Source organism: Podarcis muralis, chromosome 3, assembly GCF_964188315.1.
Source record: "Podarcis muralis chromosome 3, rPodMur119.hap1.1, whole genome shotgun sequence".
Classification (NCBI taxonomy): domain Eukaryota; kingdom Metazoa; phylum Chordata; class Lepidosauria; order Squamata; family Lacertidae; genus Podarcis; species Podarcis muralis.
The window spans coordinates 111,619,365-111,634,663 of record NC_135657.1 but is presented as its reverse complement, the minus strand read 5'-3'; the positions used below and the strand labels follow the sequence as shown (position 1 = coordinate 111,634,663).

Here is a 15,299-nt window from a genome sequence, read left to right as displayed (position 1 = left end):
AGGTTCACTCAGAACAACACCATCATCCAAGAGGCTGGATTCTATAGCCTCTCTCTGTAAAGTCTGAAATAAAAAAAGACAATTGTGATGGCCTGGGATTCCGATTCGGAGGATGAAACAGAGGAATCCCAGCCTGCACAGGAGTCCCCGCCTCCAGGGCCGGCTGAACTGGGGCAAGGCCTAGATGCTGAAGAGCCTGCACCTGTGGCAGTGCATCAGGAGCTGGCCCCAGGTGAAGCCCTTCTGGCCCCAGAGAGGCTTGACGACTCAGTGGCCACAGGTGAGCCTCCTCCAGGGCCCAGTAACCCTTCGGCCTCTCCTGATCTGCAGAGGCTTAGAGCAGAGAGGCGAAGGGAACTGGTTGCTCCCAGGAGGAGTGCTCGCCTTAAGGCCAGAGGAGGCGGGGCTCCTGGGGGCTGGGACCGCCCCTGGCCTTAGAAGAGGATAAAAGCCCAGTCAGCCCGGCCCCAGGTTGCGGGAGCAACGTCGTTGTTGGCTTCGGACCTTCCTGTGTTCCTGATCCCTGCTCGGTCTCCTGTTCCTGACTATCCGGTACTCCTGTTCCCTGCTCGGCTTCCTGTTCCCGACCATCCGGTGTTCCTGTTCCCTGCACAGCCTCCTGTTCCAGCGTTCCTGTTCCCTGCCCGGCTCTCTGCCTCGGACCTCGCCCCTCTTCGTGTGGACTCTGCTACACCCAAGGTACCTTACCCCCGGGACCAGCACAGTTTGCTCCCGCCACACCCGCACTCCCCCTTCGTAGGGGTGCGTTCGGGAAGAGCCAGAGGCCATGGCTGAACAGGCGGCTGCACTGGTGGCTTTGGCCCAGGAGAACCAGGCCTTGACTCACACCGTGCAGCAGCTCAGTGACGCGGTTGTGGCACTTCAGCAACGCTTGGAAGCCCTACCGGCTCCTGGGGCCGATGCCCCGGCTCCGGGCAAGTACCCAGTGGCTTTGCCTGAGAAATTTGATGGAGCCCCGGCCAGCTTTCCCATGTTCCTGGCCCAGGCCAAGCTGTATATTCAGGGGCGAGCCCGGAACTTTCCTGATGACCGCACCAAGGTGCACTTTTTGATTAGTTTGTTAAAGGACCAGGCGGCCAAGTGGGCGTTGCCGCTACTCAGGCAAGACTCCCCCTTGCTGGCAGACTATACGGGGTTTTGCAATCGTTTGGAGGCCGCGTTCGGCAACCCCCAGAAAGGGAGTCAAGCCAACCGGGCGATTCGGCGTTTGAAACAAGGCAAGTCCACGGTGGCCGCATATACCACGGAGTTTCGGCTGTTGGCACAGGACTTGACCTGGAATGACTCGGCACTGCGGGACCAGTATCTCGAAGGGCTTTCGGACGAGGTACTGGACCAGTTGGCCACAATGGAACGTCCCACCACACTGGACACTCTCATTCAACGGAGTCTACAAATAGACGACCGGTTGGAGGATCGTCGTCAGGCCCGGGGTCGCCGACACTTCCAGTTCACGGCACCAGCTTTTTCCGGCAGCCCCACGGTCACGACTGATTTAACGGAGGAGCCTATGCAGCTGGGGGCAGTGCGGCCACGCCTTTCCCCCGCAGAGAAGGCGCGGCGTCGGGAGGGAAATCTCTGTCTTTACTGTGGCGGAAGTGGACACTTCGCTCGGTCCTGCCCTGAGAAACCGCCAACCCCAGTAGCTGATGGCCCTAGCTACCGGGGGTCCCAAACCGTACAGAATGGGCCCGCACCAATGGACTTGCAACATCTTATGGTTTCGGTACGTTTATACCCTCCAGGTGGGCCCTGGATCCTCACCCATGCTTTGGTAGATTCAGGGGCAACCCGCTCCTATATGGACGCTGCTTTTGCCGCCCATCATCAGGTGCCACTTCGGAACAAGCCAGTACCGGTCCAGGTGGAAGCGATTGACGGTCGACTTCTGTGTTCAGGTGCCGTTACTCAGGAGACCCAGCCCCTGCTCCTGTGTCTCCAGCAGCACCGGGAGTTGCGAACTTTGGACATTGCCTCTATGCCCCGCTTCCCCCTGGTGCTCGGGATGGACTGGCTGGAAGCCCACAACGTTCAGATTGACTGGGTCAAACGGACCGTGCACTTCCCAGACCCATGTTCCCATGCTCAATCCGGAACGCTGGCGGCCGCGCCCTCAGAGGAGGCAGCACCCACGCTCCCAGCCGTGTACCAGGACTACCAGGACGTGTTCGAGGAACGGGGGGCAGACCAGCTGCCGCCGCATCGGCCTTTTGACTGCGGCATAGACCTCCAACCCGGAGCGCCTTTACCAGTGAGTCGCTTATATTCCCTAACAGAGCCAGAGCGCGAGGCTTTGCAGGACTTCTTGCGCAAGAACCTGGAGCGTGGGTTCATTAGGCCTTCCACCTCGCCTACAGCGGCACCAGTGCTTTTTGTTAAGAAGAAATGTGGGGAACTCCGCCCTTGCCATGATTACCGAGCCCTGAACAAAATTACCGTCCCAGACCGGTACCCCTTGCCCCTTATCTCGGAGCTGCTGGAGCGGGTGCAAGGGGCACAGGTGTTCACCAAGCTGGACCTCCGGGGGGCCTACAACTTGATTCGGATCCGAGCCGGGGATGAGTGGAAGACAGCGTTTGGTACCCGGTACGGGCAGTTCGAATATTTGGTTATGCCTTTCGGTTTGTGCAACGCGCCTGCTGTGTTTCAACGCTACATCAACCACGTGTTTCAGGACTTGTTAGACAAGTACGTGGTGGTGTATTTGGATGACATACTGATTTACTCCCGTGACCCGGCTCGCCATGAGGGACATGTCCGGACCGTGCTGCAGCGCTTGCGTGAGCACCGTTTGTACGCAAAGCTCAGCAAGTGCGAGTTCCATCAGCGGACTGTGGACTTCCTTGGTCACCGGCTCTCTCCAGATGGGGTGCAAATGGACCCGGGGAAGGTGACAGCGGTTCAAGAATGGGCGGCACCCCGGAACCGCAAGGACCTACAGCGTTTCCTGGGGTTCGCCAATTACTACCGGACCTTCATCGCTGATTATGCTCATCGCACCACCCCGTTGACCCGGCTACTGCGCCCAAAGACGCCGTTTTCCTGGGACAAGGAGGCAGAGGAGGCGTTTCAGGGGTTGAAGGCCTGTTTCCAGAGGGCACCAATCTTACAACATCCGGACCCCTCTCGACCCTTTGTGGTGGAGACCGACGCTTCCAGTACGGCTCTCGGTGCCATCTTGTCTCAACAGATTGGTCCTGAAGCGCCACTCTTACCCTGTGCCTTCTATTCCCGCCAGCTCCTACCAGCGGAGCGTAACTATACTGTGTGGGAGCGGGAACTACTGGCCATCAAGGTAGCCTTTGAGGTCTGGCGCCACCATCTTGAGGGGGCACGACATCCGGTGGAGGTGAGAACCGACCACCGGAACCTGGAGTACCTCCAGACCACCCGCAAGCTGAACCAAAGACAGATCCGGTGGGCGTTGTTCTTTTCCTGGTTCCAGTTCCGGATCCGCTACATCCCTAGCTCTCAGAATCAGAAGGCGGATGCCCTGTCCCGGAAACCTGAAGACAACGCAGACACGGTACAGCAAGCAGAACCCACCACGATCCTACCTCCGGCTGCATTCCTGGCCACCCAGGAGGCGCAGCCACTGCAGGTTCGGGTGCAGGAACAGCAGCGGGTCGACGCTTGGGCCCAGGAACGACTCCGGGAGCTGGCTGAAGGGTCCAGCCCACAGTATCCGGGGCTGGTCCTGCATCAGGGCCTTCTGCTGCACCACGGTCGTCTGTACATCCCGCCAGGGCCACTACGGCTGGAGGTTCTTCGGATGGCCCATGATGCCCCAGCAGCGGGGCACTTTGGACGGTATCGGACCACCCATCTGGTCAGTCGAGAGTTTTGGTGGCCCCGCCTGAAGGCTGACGTGGCTCGCTACGTTGCTGGTTGTGATGTCTGCCGGCGCGCCAAGGGACCTACCGGGCGACCCCCCGGCCTACTTCAGCCATTGCCAGTTCCACCGCGCCCTTGGCACACGGTTTCGTTGGACTTTGTAGTGGACTTACCCTCGTCTCGTGGCTGTACCTGCCTTCTGGTTTTCTCCGACCATTTCACCAAGATGGTGCACTGCGCTCCCTGTCCATCGGTACCCACAGCCAAGGAAACTGCTCAGCTGTACCTTCAGCATGTCTTCCGCCTGCATGGCCTACCTGAGCGCGTGGTGTCCGACCGGGGTGTTCAGTTCACATCCCGGTTCTGGCGAGCATTGCACCAGACCCTCGGGACGGAGGTCTGTCTCTCATCAGCCTACCACCCACAGACCGATGGCCAGACGGAACGGGCGAACGCGGTGCTGGAGCAGTACCTCCGGTGTTACTGCAGCTACCAGCAGGATGACTGGGTCGACCACCTGGCATTGGCGGAGTTCGCCTACAATAACGCGGTGAATGCGTCCACCCAGCAGACCCCGTTCCAGGCCAGTTATGGTTATCATCCACGGCTGTTTCCAGAGGTGCTGCCGACATCCGCGGTCCCGGCGGTGACGGAGTGGCTTCAAGAGCTCCAGTCCCAGCAACAGCTTTTGGTGGAGCAACTGCACCAGGCCAAGGAAGCGTACAAAGCCCAGGCCGACCGCCACCGCCAGGTGGGGCCGGAACTTCGCGTCGGTGACCTGGTTTGGCTCTCCACTCGCCACCTCCACCCCTCTCGACCTTCGCGGAAGTTGGATGCCCGCTTCACCGGCCCGTTCCCTATCGTAGACCAAGTCTCTCCTGTGGCATTTCGTCTCCGGTTACCCGCAACCCTGAAAGTTCACCCGGTCTTCCACAGGTCCCTTTTGAGTCCGGTGGCCCCACCCGACGAGTTCCACCCGAACCGTCCCCGACCGCAGCCAGTGTTGGTTCGGGGAGAGCCTGAGTACGAGGTGGAACGCATCCTGGACTCCCGATACCGCAGGGGAATGCTGCAGTATCTCATTGACTGGAAGGGGTACGGACCGGAGGACCGTTCCTGGAAACCAGCGGCCAACGTCCACGCACCTGCCTGCCTCCGAGAGTTCCATGCGACGTACCCCAGCAAGCCGGGTCCGGACCCTCGGTTGAGGGGGGGGGCCTGGGAGGGGGGATGGTGTGATGGCCTGGGATTCCGATTCGGAGGATGAAACAGAGGAATCCCAGCCTGCACAGGAGTCCCCGCCTCCAGGGCCGGCTGAACTGGGGCAAGGCCTAGATGCTGAAGAGCCTGCACCTGTGGCAGTGCATCAGGAGCTGGCCCCAGGTGAAGCCCTTCTGGCCCCAGAGAGGCTTGACGACTCAGTGGCCACAGGTGAGCCTCCTCCAGGGCCCAGTAACCCTTCGGCCTCTCCTGATCTGCAGAGGCTTAGAGCAGAGAGGCGAAGGGAACTGGTTGCCCCCAGGAGGAGTGCTCGCCTTAAGGCCAGAGGAGGCGGGGCTCCTGGGGGCTGGGACCGCCCCTGGCCTTAGAAGAGGATAAAAGCCCAGTCAGCCCGGCCCCAGGTTGCGGGAGCAACGTCGTTGTTGGCTTCGGACCTTCCTGTGTTCCTGATCCCTGCTCGGTCTCCTGTTCCTGACTATCCGGTACTCCTGTTCCCTGCTCGGCTTCCTGTTCCCGACCATCCGGTGTTCCTGTTCCCTGCACAGCCTCCTGTTCCAGCGTTCCTGTTCCCCGCCCGGCTCTCTGCCTCGGACCTCGCCCCTCTTCGTGTGGACTCTGCTACACCCAAGGTACCTTACCCCCGGGACCAGCACAACAATACACCTGAATGACTGCAAGGAATCATAAAACCCACTGACAAATACCCCTTCCTCTTGGTTCATGTGGGAACCAATGACACTGCAAGCAATAGCCTCCAGAAGATCAAAAGAGACTATGAGGCTCTGGGCAGGAAACTGAAGCAATTAAATGCACAAATTGTCATCTCATCTGTCCTCCCAGTTGAACGACGTGGCCCAGGGAGAGAGGGAAAAATATTGGAAGTGAACAGCTGGCTTCGCAAATGGTGTAAACAGGAACGGTTTGGATTCTTAGATCACGGACTGCAGTTTCTTGAAGATGGACTTCTGGCAAGCGATGGGCTGCACCTCACAGCGGTTGGGAGGAATGTTTTTGCCAAAAATCTCAGAAACCTCATCAGGAGGGCTTTAAACTGACTAATGTGGGGGAGGGAGACAGTGCACCTGAAGGAAGGAGTCTATCAATTGATGAAGATGATCATCCAAATGTCATAGACCGAATGGAGCAAACAGCACGCAGACCTAGTGGTGGGAGGAAAAAAATCCTTAAATAAGAGACACGGGGGAATGATTAATGGACTTCAATGTCTGTACACTAATGTGCAAAGCATGGGAAATAAACAAGATGAGCTTGAGCTCTTGGTACAGCAAACTAAATATGACATAATAGGCATCACTGAAACCTGGTGGGATAAGTCCCACGAATGGAATGTAATAATGGAGGGATACAATCTATTTCAGAGAAACAGACCAGACAAGAAAGGAGGAGGAGTGGCGTTATATGTCAGGGATGTGTATACCTGTGAAGAGATCCAAGATTTAGAACCTCAAAGCCAAAGTGAGAGCATTTGGGTCAAAATTAAGGGAGAGAAGAATAACAGAGACCTCATTGTGGGAGTTTACTATAGATCCCCAAGCCAAACGGAGGACATAGATGATGCCTTCCTGGAACAGATGGCCAAGCATGCAAAAGGAAGGGAGATAGTAGTAATGGTGGACTTCAATTACCCAGATATTTGTTGGATGTCAAACTCAGCCAAGAGCATAAGGTCAAACAGATTCCTCACTGGCCTTGCAGACAACTTCATTGTCCAGAAAGTGGGAGAAGCAACAAGAGGAACAGCCATTTTAGATCTGGTCCTAACCAATGTTGAGGACCTGGTTAGTGGGGTAGAAGTGGAAGGATCGTTAGGCGCGAGTGATCATGCTCTTCTGAAGTTTACTATACAGCGGAAAGGAGCAGCCAAGCATACTAGGACTCAATTTCTTGACTTTAAGAAAGCCGACTTCATAAAACTTAGGGAAGTGCTGGGTGAGATCCCATGGACAGTAATACTAAAAGGAAAGGGAGTTCATGATGGCTGGGAGTTTGTTAAGAGGGAGATAGTAAAAGCACAACTTCAGGCAATACCAATGAGACGGAAACATGGAAGGTGCCTAAAGAAGCCAGAGTGGCTATCTAAAGATCTTTTAACTGAGTTAAGATTTAAAAAGGATGTGTACAAAAAATGGAAAAGGGGGGAAACCACCAAAGAGGAATTCAAACAAATAGCCAGCACGTGTAGACACAAAGTCAGAAAAGCTAAAGCACAGAATGAACTCAGGCTTGCTAGAGAGGTTAAAAGCAACAAAAAAGGCTTTTATGGGTATGTTCGTAGCAAAAGGAAGAACAAAGAAACAGTGGGGTCACTCAGAGGAGAAGATGGTGAAATGCAAACAGGGGACACAGAAAGGGCTGAACTCCTCAATGCCTTCTTTGCCTCAGTCTTCTCCGATAAAGAAAACAATGCCCGACCAGAAGAATTTGGAGCAAATGATTCAGCAGAGGAAACACAGCCCAGAATAACTAAGGAGATAGTACAAGAATACTTGGCTAGTCTAGATGTATTCAAGTCTCCAGGGCCAGATGAACTGCATCCAAGAGTATTAAAAGAACTGGCAGATGTGATTTCAGAACCACTGGCAGTCATCTTTGAGAATTCCTGGAGAACAGGCGAAGTCCCGGCAGACTGGAGGAGGGCAAATGTTGTCCCTATTTTCAAAAAGGGGGAAAGAGAGGACCCAAATAATTATCGCCCAGTCAGTCTGACATCAATACCAGGGAAGATTCTGGAGGGGATCATTAAGCAAACAGTCTGTGAGCACCTAGAAAGGAATGCTGTGATCACCAATAGTCAGCATGGATTTCTGAAAAATAAGTCATGTCAGACTAACCTGATCTCGTTTTTTGACAGAATTACAAGCCTGGTAGATGAAGGGAATGCAGTGGATGTAGCCTACCTTGATTTCAGCAAGGCATTTGACAAGGTGCCCCACGATATTCTTGTAAAGAAGCTGGTAAAATGCAGTCTTGACTATGCTACCACTCAGTGGATTTGTAACTGGCTGACTGACCGAACCCAAAGGGTGCTCATCAATGGTTCCTCTTCATCCTGGAGAAGAGTGACTAGTGGGGTGCCACAGGGTTCTGTCTTGGGCCCGGTCTTATTCAACATCTTTATCAACGACTTGGATGATGGACTCAAGGGCATCCTGATCAAATTTGCAGATGACACCAAACTGGGAGGGGTGGCTAACACCCCAGAGGACAGGATCACACTTCAAAATGACCTTGACAGATTAGAGAACTGGGCCAAAACAAACAAGATGAACTTTAACAGGGAGAAATGTAAAGTATTGCACTTGGGCAAAAAAAATGAGAGGCACAAATACAAGATGGGTGACACCTGGCTTGAGAGCAGTACATGTGAAAAGGATCTAGGAGTCTTGGTTGACCACAATCTTGACATGAGCCAACAGTGTGACGCGGCAGCTAAAAAAGCCAATGCAATTCTGGGCTGCATCAATAGGAGTATAGCATCTAGATCAAGGGAAGTAATAGTGCCACTGTATTCTGCTCTGGTCAGACCTCACCTGGAGTACTGTGTCCAGTTCTGGGCACTACAGTTCAAGAAGGACACTGACAAACTGGAACGTGTCCAGAGGAGGGCAACCAAAATGGTCAAAGGCCTGGAAACGATGCCTTATGAGGAACGGCTAAGGGAGCTGGGCATGTTTAGCCTGGAGAAGAGGAGGTTAAGGGGTGATATGATAGGTAAAGGTAAAGGTACCCCTGCCCGTACGGGCCAGTCTTGACAGACTCTAGGGTTGTGCGCCCATCTCACTTAAGAGGCCGGGGGCCAGCGCTGTCCGAAGACACTTCCGGGTCACGTGGCCAGCGTGACAAGCTGCATCTGGCGAGCCAGCGCAGCACACGGAAACGCCGTTTACCTTCCCGCCGGTAAGCGGTCCCTATTTATCTACTTGCACGGTGATATGATAGCCATGTTCAAATATATAAAAGGATGTCACATGGAGGAGGGAGAAAGGTTGTTTTCTGCTGCTCCAGAGAAGCGGACACGGAGCAATGGAGCCAAACTACAAGAAAGAAGATTCCACCTAAACATTAGGAAGAACTTCCTGACAGTAAGAGCTGTTTGACAGTGGAATTTGCTGCCAAGGAGTGTGGTGGAGTCTCCATCTTTGGAGGTCTTTAAGCAGAGGCTTGACAACCATATGTCAGGAGTGCTCTGATGGTGTTTCCTGCTTGGCAGGGGGTTGGACTCAATGGCCCTTGTGGTCTCTTCCAACTCTATGATTCTATGATTCTATGATTCTATGATTCTATGATTCTATGAATACAAAACTTTTCCTTGTCTTTATACTTTCCTGGGCAACCAGCCAGGAACTGCTGACGGCATCCTGACAATAGGTGTCCAGCTGCAGGATGGGATGATAAGGGTATCATATGGTTGGAAATGACCTCGCGATGCTAATCTTCTCTGTATCGTTCCAATTTTAGTATATGTGCTGCTGAAGTGAGCACGGTTGGAAATGACCTCAACGGTCAGCCCTCTGCTAATCCAGGACACCTACTGGTCTCATCAGCCCTGCTAGATGGGCATCGTAGGTGGGCAACTTCTGTTTTAAAACCTCTAACCAAGGAGTGTTTGCCGCCTTCCCAGGCAGTTTGCTCCAATGTCAAACAGCCTGTATCATCTGGAAATTCTTTCTCATGTTTAGCTGAAATCCCCTTCCTTGCAATTTGAACCCCTCTGGAGCATCAGAGAACAAATTCGCTTCAGTCTTTTATGTGACAGCCCATCAAACATTCTCGCCCAGTTTGCAAAGTATTGGAAGACACAAGATCTACCCACCCTGGAAGAATCGCAGATGAAGGTGATGGACTATATGGACCTGGCAGAAATGACCGGCAGAATCCGAGACCAGGGAGAAGAGGCGGTGGAAGAAGATTGGAAGAAATTTAAAGACTATTTACAGAAATACTGCAAAATTAATGAATGTTAGAATGATGTTGGATTGAAGTTAAGTGGTTTTCAGCAGTAATGTTATAAAGATGTGCAAAAATGGATTGTTAACAGGTGATAATCTAAAGTTATAATATATTAAGATTAAAGATTAGGATAAAAACAAAGAGGGAAAGGATTTGCTGAACCAACTAATTGAACTGGAATACAAAAAAGGGAGGTGTGAGGAGGTCTGGGGAACAAGCAAATGAAAGATAAGATACGGAAAGATTGAATTGTTTTTAACTGTTTTTACTTTGTATTTTTTTGTTTTTCTTTTTTCTTTTTGTAACATTTTGAAAACTTTAATAAATATCTTTTTTTTAAAAAAAAAAAAAACATTCTCGCCCACTTCTGTCATTTCGTTTCTTTAGAATGGGTTACATCCGATGTTGTACAAGCAGGGTTGTTCTGGAATAACTGGATGGTCTTGCTTTTCCCACCCCAGTGCAGCATCTTGTGTCTTCCTCCCCCCCCCCAAAAAAAAACAACAACGCCTCCCTTGGAGGTCAGAGGAAAATCCTGGGGTGGGGTGCTGGATCAGGATGGAGGAACTGCAGGATTTTTTTGGGGGGGGGGACTGTCTCACATAGTCGAAATGTCTGTCCATTCACACCGGGCTCCTTTAGATACAACCAAATGTTTTCCTCCCAAAATGCTTTAAATTCACCCAAGCCAAGGAATCGGAACAGAGAAGAAAGCTCTGCCCATTCTGCTGCACTCACAGAAGCTAAGGACAGAGGGGTACCTACACACCTCATGTTCTCCTCTGCCCTGTCAGCGTCAGTCGATTCATATTTGTTTTCAGCACAATAACTGCTTCAGTTCCAAGCCACTCTGCTAATTCCACTTTTATTTTACTGGATCTAGTTGGGGAAATCAGCACTGGAGAATCTGGTCTCTTTTTTGAATATCTCCCCCACCCCTTCAGATTATTGCAGTGGCAGATGGTCCATTTTTATGTATTAACATCTACCTCCCTCCAGAGGCGTAGGAAGGTCAGGTGGTACCCGGTGCAGAAAATTTCTTGTCCCCCCCCCCCCCCATTGATTTTTAAATTTTTTTGGCCTGCAAAAATGGTTTTACGTTATTTCATATTTTCTTACAAAGGAATGTGGATTCTGAGCCTCTGATAACAAGTAGGCGACTATGGACAGATACTTAAATCATCTACAGGATGGATTGTCTTTTTGTTTGTGTTATTTCATTTATATTTATTGTTTATTTATTTAATAAAATTTATTTTTTAAAAAACCTGCAAAGTGCTTTACCAAAAAAAAAAACAAAACAAAACACCACAGCAGTAAAATCAAGAAAAATTAACAACCCTGCTTTAAAACATACAAAAGCTAAAATATCAAGATTAAAATTACTTCAACTTCCTAAGCATCTAGGTATGCTTGCCTAAAGAAGAATGCTTTTAGCAGGTGCTCAAAAAGAGTCTAGCAAAGGCACGTGCTTTGTTGAAATTTCAGCCTTCACTGTATAGGAAAACGGCAGAGTAAACAGCTGTTTTTGTGGAGGAGGGTCAAGATATTAACTGATATGCATGAAATTTCATATGTAGCTACATAATCCCTAGTGTGGACGCGGGTGGCGCTGTGGGTAAAACCTCAGTGCCTAGGGCTTGCCGATCGCATGGTCGGTGGTTCGAATCCCCGCGGCGGGGTGAGCTCCCGTCTTTCGGTCCCAGCTCCTGCCCACCTAGCAGTTCGAAAGCACCCTTAAGTGCAAGTAGATAAATAGGTACCGCTTTATAGCGGGAAGGTAAACAGCGTTCCGTGTGCTGCGCTGGTGCAGGTTCGCCAGAGCAGCTTCGTCACGCTGGCCACGTGACCCAGAAGTGTCTCCGGACAGCGCTGGCCCCCGACCTCTTAAGTGAGATGGGCGCACAACCCTAGAGTCGGACACGACTGGCCCGTACGGGCAGGGGTACCTTTACCTTTACCTAATCCCTAGTGTAGTAAGATAAGACCTTTGGAGCAGGCATTTTAAACCCTAGTAGGGCAGTAATTGTTCCTTGATCATTTGTCACCACCCCCTCCGTGATGGCACCTGGGGCGACCCACCCCCCCTGCTCCCCCTTTCCTTCACCCCTGCCTCCCTCTGGCAACCTAGCTGTGGTTGTTAGGATTTGGATGGACCTAATAAGTAAATGGAATAACCACATGAGACAGGGAGGGGGGTGATGGCTATTGCCCACCTAGCCCAAGAGGAAGGTGAAACAGCAGATACCTATCAAGATAGACCATTGGTCTGTTTTTCCCAGTGTTGTCTGGTCCAAACTGACAGCAACACTCCATGGTCTAGGGCAGAGGTCTTTTCCATTCAATCAGAGATGCCAAGTCAACCTCAGACATCGACTTTGTTTTCAAAGCATGAGCTCTGCGACCGAGCTATGGCCCATGTCACTGCAACAGTATCATCACAAAGGCAACGTATGAGTCTCAGTTTCCCTTTCTTCCTCACCCCCTTCTCCTTTGACCCATGATTAGTCATCCTGAAGTTTCCAACGTAATTATTCTGCTGCCACGTAGGTGGCCAAGCAACTCTACCTCTTCCACTATTGCAGCAGTACCACCATGCATGGACCACCTTCCGGTTGTGGACTTCCCACCAAACCCACAGCCCTAAGATTGGTGGTTTTGGGGCTTGCATTATAGCCAAATCATGTACAGAAACCTTTTTTTTTTTACATATAGATGGCCGCTGTTGCATCGTGGTGAAGAGAGGGAAACCATAATTTGGGGTGGGAAATTACCTGAAGACCTTTGAAAAGAGAGGTGGAAATATGAGACAGAGAGGAAGTCACTGTGGTCTAACCCACTGAGCCTCTTGGGCTCACCAATCAGAAGGTCGACAGTTCAAATCCCTGTGATGGGGTGAGCTCCCGTTGCTCTGCTCCAGCTTCTGCCAACCTAGCGGTTCAGAATCATACCAATGCAAGTAGATAAATAGGTACTGCTGTGGCGGGAAGATAAATGGCTTTTCCGTGCGCTCTGGTTTCCGTCACGGTGTTCCGTTGAACCAGAAGCGGTTTAGTCATGCTGGCCACATGACCTGGAAAGCTGTCTGTGGACAAACGCTGGCTCCCTCGGCCTGAAAGCGAGATGAGCGCCACAACCACATAGTCAGCTTTGATTGGACTTAACCATCCAGGGGTCTTTACCTTTTACCTTTACACGACTGAATCGTTTCCCTGATACAACAACTTCTCTCTCTTTGCTTGGAGAATTGCTAACACCATATATGTATTCTGAACAATCACAAATATCTTTTTTTTATTCTTATTTAAGGAAAATAAAGTTTATTTTAAAAGGCTTTGGACTAAGAGTGCATTTTAAACAAAGTACATAAACTTCCAAAGGCAAGCACAATAGCTTCCCCGACCCCTTTGTCACCTAGTCTGGCTGTCCCTTTGCCCCCGTCTTTGGGACACAGCTGGTTCTAGTGCACTCCCCATTATAGCTTACATATGGACTATACAGCTTACGCTGGACTTTCGCGTCAATCCTAAATACATTTACACTCAGAGGCAAGTGATTTGCCCACCCACACCCCCAATGGCGCTTATATCCCCGTAAATGTCTTCCCAGAATGGGGTGGGGAAACTGGCAGCCATTTGCAGAAGGTGGCAACGACTGACACGCTGATCATCCTAACACACATTTAGTCGGCGGAGTCGATTTAACACAACCCTCCAACAGCGTCTCCTGTTCTTAATGACAGTTCTTCCCAACAGTGGTCGGCTCCAGCTCAGACAGAGGAATCAAGTCACCTCTGGCTGCCCACCTAGGGCAACTGAAGGAATGCCATGAGTGAACCTCACAACCCTGCTAAGCATTTAATACCATGTTGTGCCCAGGGCAGCTTGGCCCAGGCAAAACAAGGTGTCTGCGAGAGCAAATACACAAAACAAGAATCCTTTGCCGCATTTTTAAACTCCGCCCATACTTCGACAAGGCAGGACATTTTGCAGGAAGTCAAAATTACAGAATTTGAAAATAAAAAACCCATCCTACAATCCAGGAAAAGAGCAATTGAGCTCCTGGCACGTCTGATAATAAATTCTGAACTCTAGTCTGGATAACCTAATCCCCGTGAACTCATCCCCAGGCAGCAAGTGTCGTTCAGTGAAAAGCTGAGGTTGCGGGAGGGAGAGGGGGAAATGTGTGGACAGCAGTAATACATGTATGTGTTTTAAATAATTCCTTTTTTAATTGTTGAGGCAGTAATACTTGGTTCATGGAACTGCAATATACAGAGAGGTGAAATAAATAGCTTATATATATAATATATATTTATATATATAATAGAGCTGGTTTTAAAATATTCCCTTATCATTGGTGTATTAGGTTATTTTACTTAGTCACTTGAAGGTCGATAGCAGCATTCTCCAGAAGTGAGCGAAACAATTGCAGGGTCACAGAGGCGTGACACCTGATGTCGTCAGAAAGGGTTACAAAGGACTGAGGTACTGAGCCCTCTACGGAAGCTCAATGACTGATTCGCAGACCATCTTGTCTCGGTCGAGATCGCAGCAAACAATAAAAAGAGATCACCGCAACACCAGAGAATTATCCAAGTTGTTTCGGGGACTTTGGGAAAGATGAGCGTTGGTTTTCTTTGGTTTGTGGTTTTGGTTTCTACTCTTGTTTTAAGGTGAACTCGTTCCCCTCTTAGGGATTGGCTTGGAAAAGTCACCCATTCCAAAAAGAGAATTAAGCACCTATAGGTCAATCCACAGAAGGGGGAGGGGAAGGGGGGAAGTCAATTTAAATAGAGCCATTCATTTTTGTTTGTCTTCAAGTCACAATAAATCTTTTACAGCTTCCCCAGCGGGTTTTTCTTTTCTTTTTCAATCCAGTCTTTTTTTAAAAAAAAAAAAAATCAACACAATGTACAAAAATAGAGCTTCTCCCTTATTTTTAGTGTAAAAATATTTCTCTGGAACAGTCTATCTTTTGTAGTTCATTTGCATGACACTGTCTTTGTCTATCTTTTAACTGGGGTTGGTGGGTCGTATTCGCCTAGTCCTCTTGGTCACTGTCGTATACTTGAAAGGTTTCTGTAATTCCACTTGACCCTTTGGGTATCTTTTCATAAAATGAACGTCTTGCTGGTTCTCCCGTGTCTTGGGCCCTTTCCGGGGCCTCCCCTTTTTGGTGAAGCCGACGTACCAGCCCGTGTACTTTGCCGACATCAGCGCCGTATAGTTGTTCTCTAGGACCTTCTCGAT

At 50.6% G+C, this 15,299-nt stretch overlaps 1 protein-coding gene and 1 pseudogene across 1 annotated transcript in view; both read right to left on the bottom strand.

Moving 5' to 3' along the window:
* Positions 1-9,519: 9,519 nt before the first annotated feature.
* LOC144327363 (U6 spliceosomal RNA) lies at positions 9,520-9,579 on the bottom strand (annotated as a pseudogene).
* Positions 9,580-14,254: 4,675 nt separating this feature from the next.
* Positions 14,255-15,299, bottom strand: part of FGF18 (fibroblast growth factor 18) — a 135,098-nt gene continuing 134,053 nt past the window's right edge. The window contains 1 exon segment of the mRNA XM_028722168.2: positions 14,255-15,299. This exon segment is cut by the window's right edge and continues 30 nt beyond it. Within this exon segment, the coding sequence (XP_028578001.2) occupies positions 15,063-15,299 (237 nt within the window). The 3' untranslated portion in view covers positions 14,255-15,062.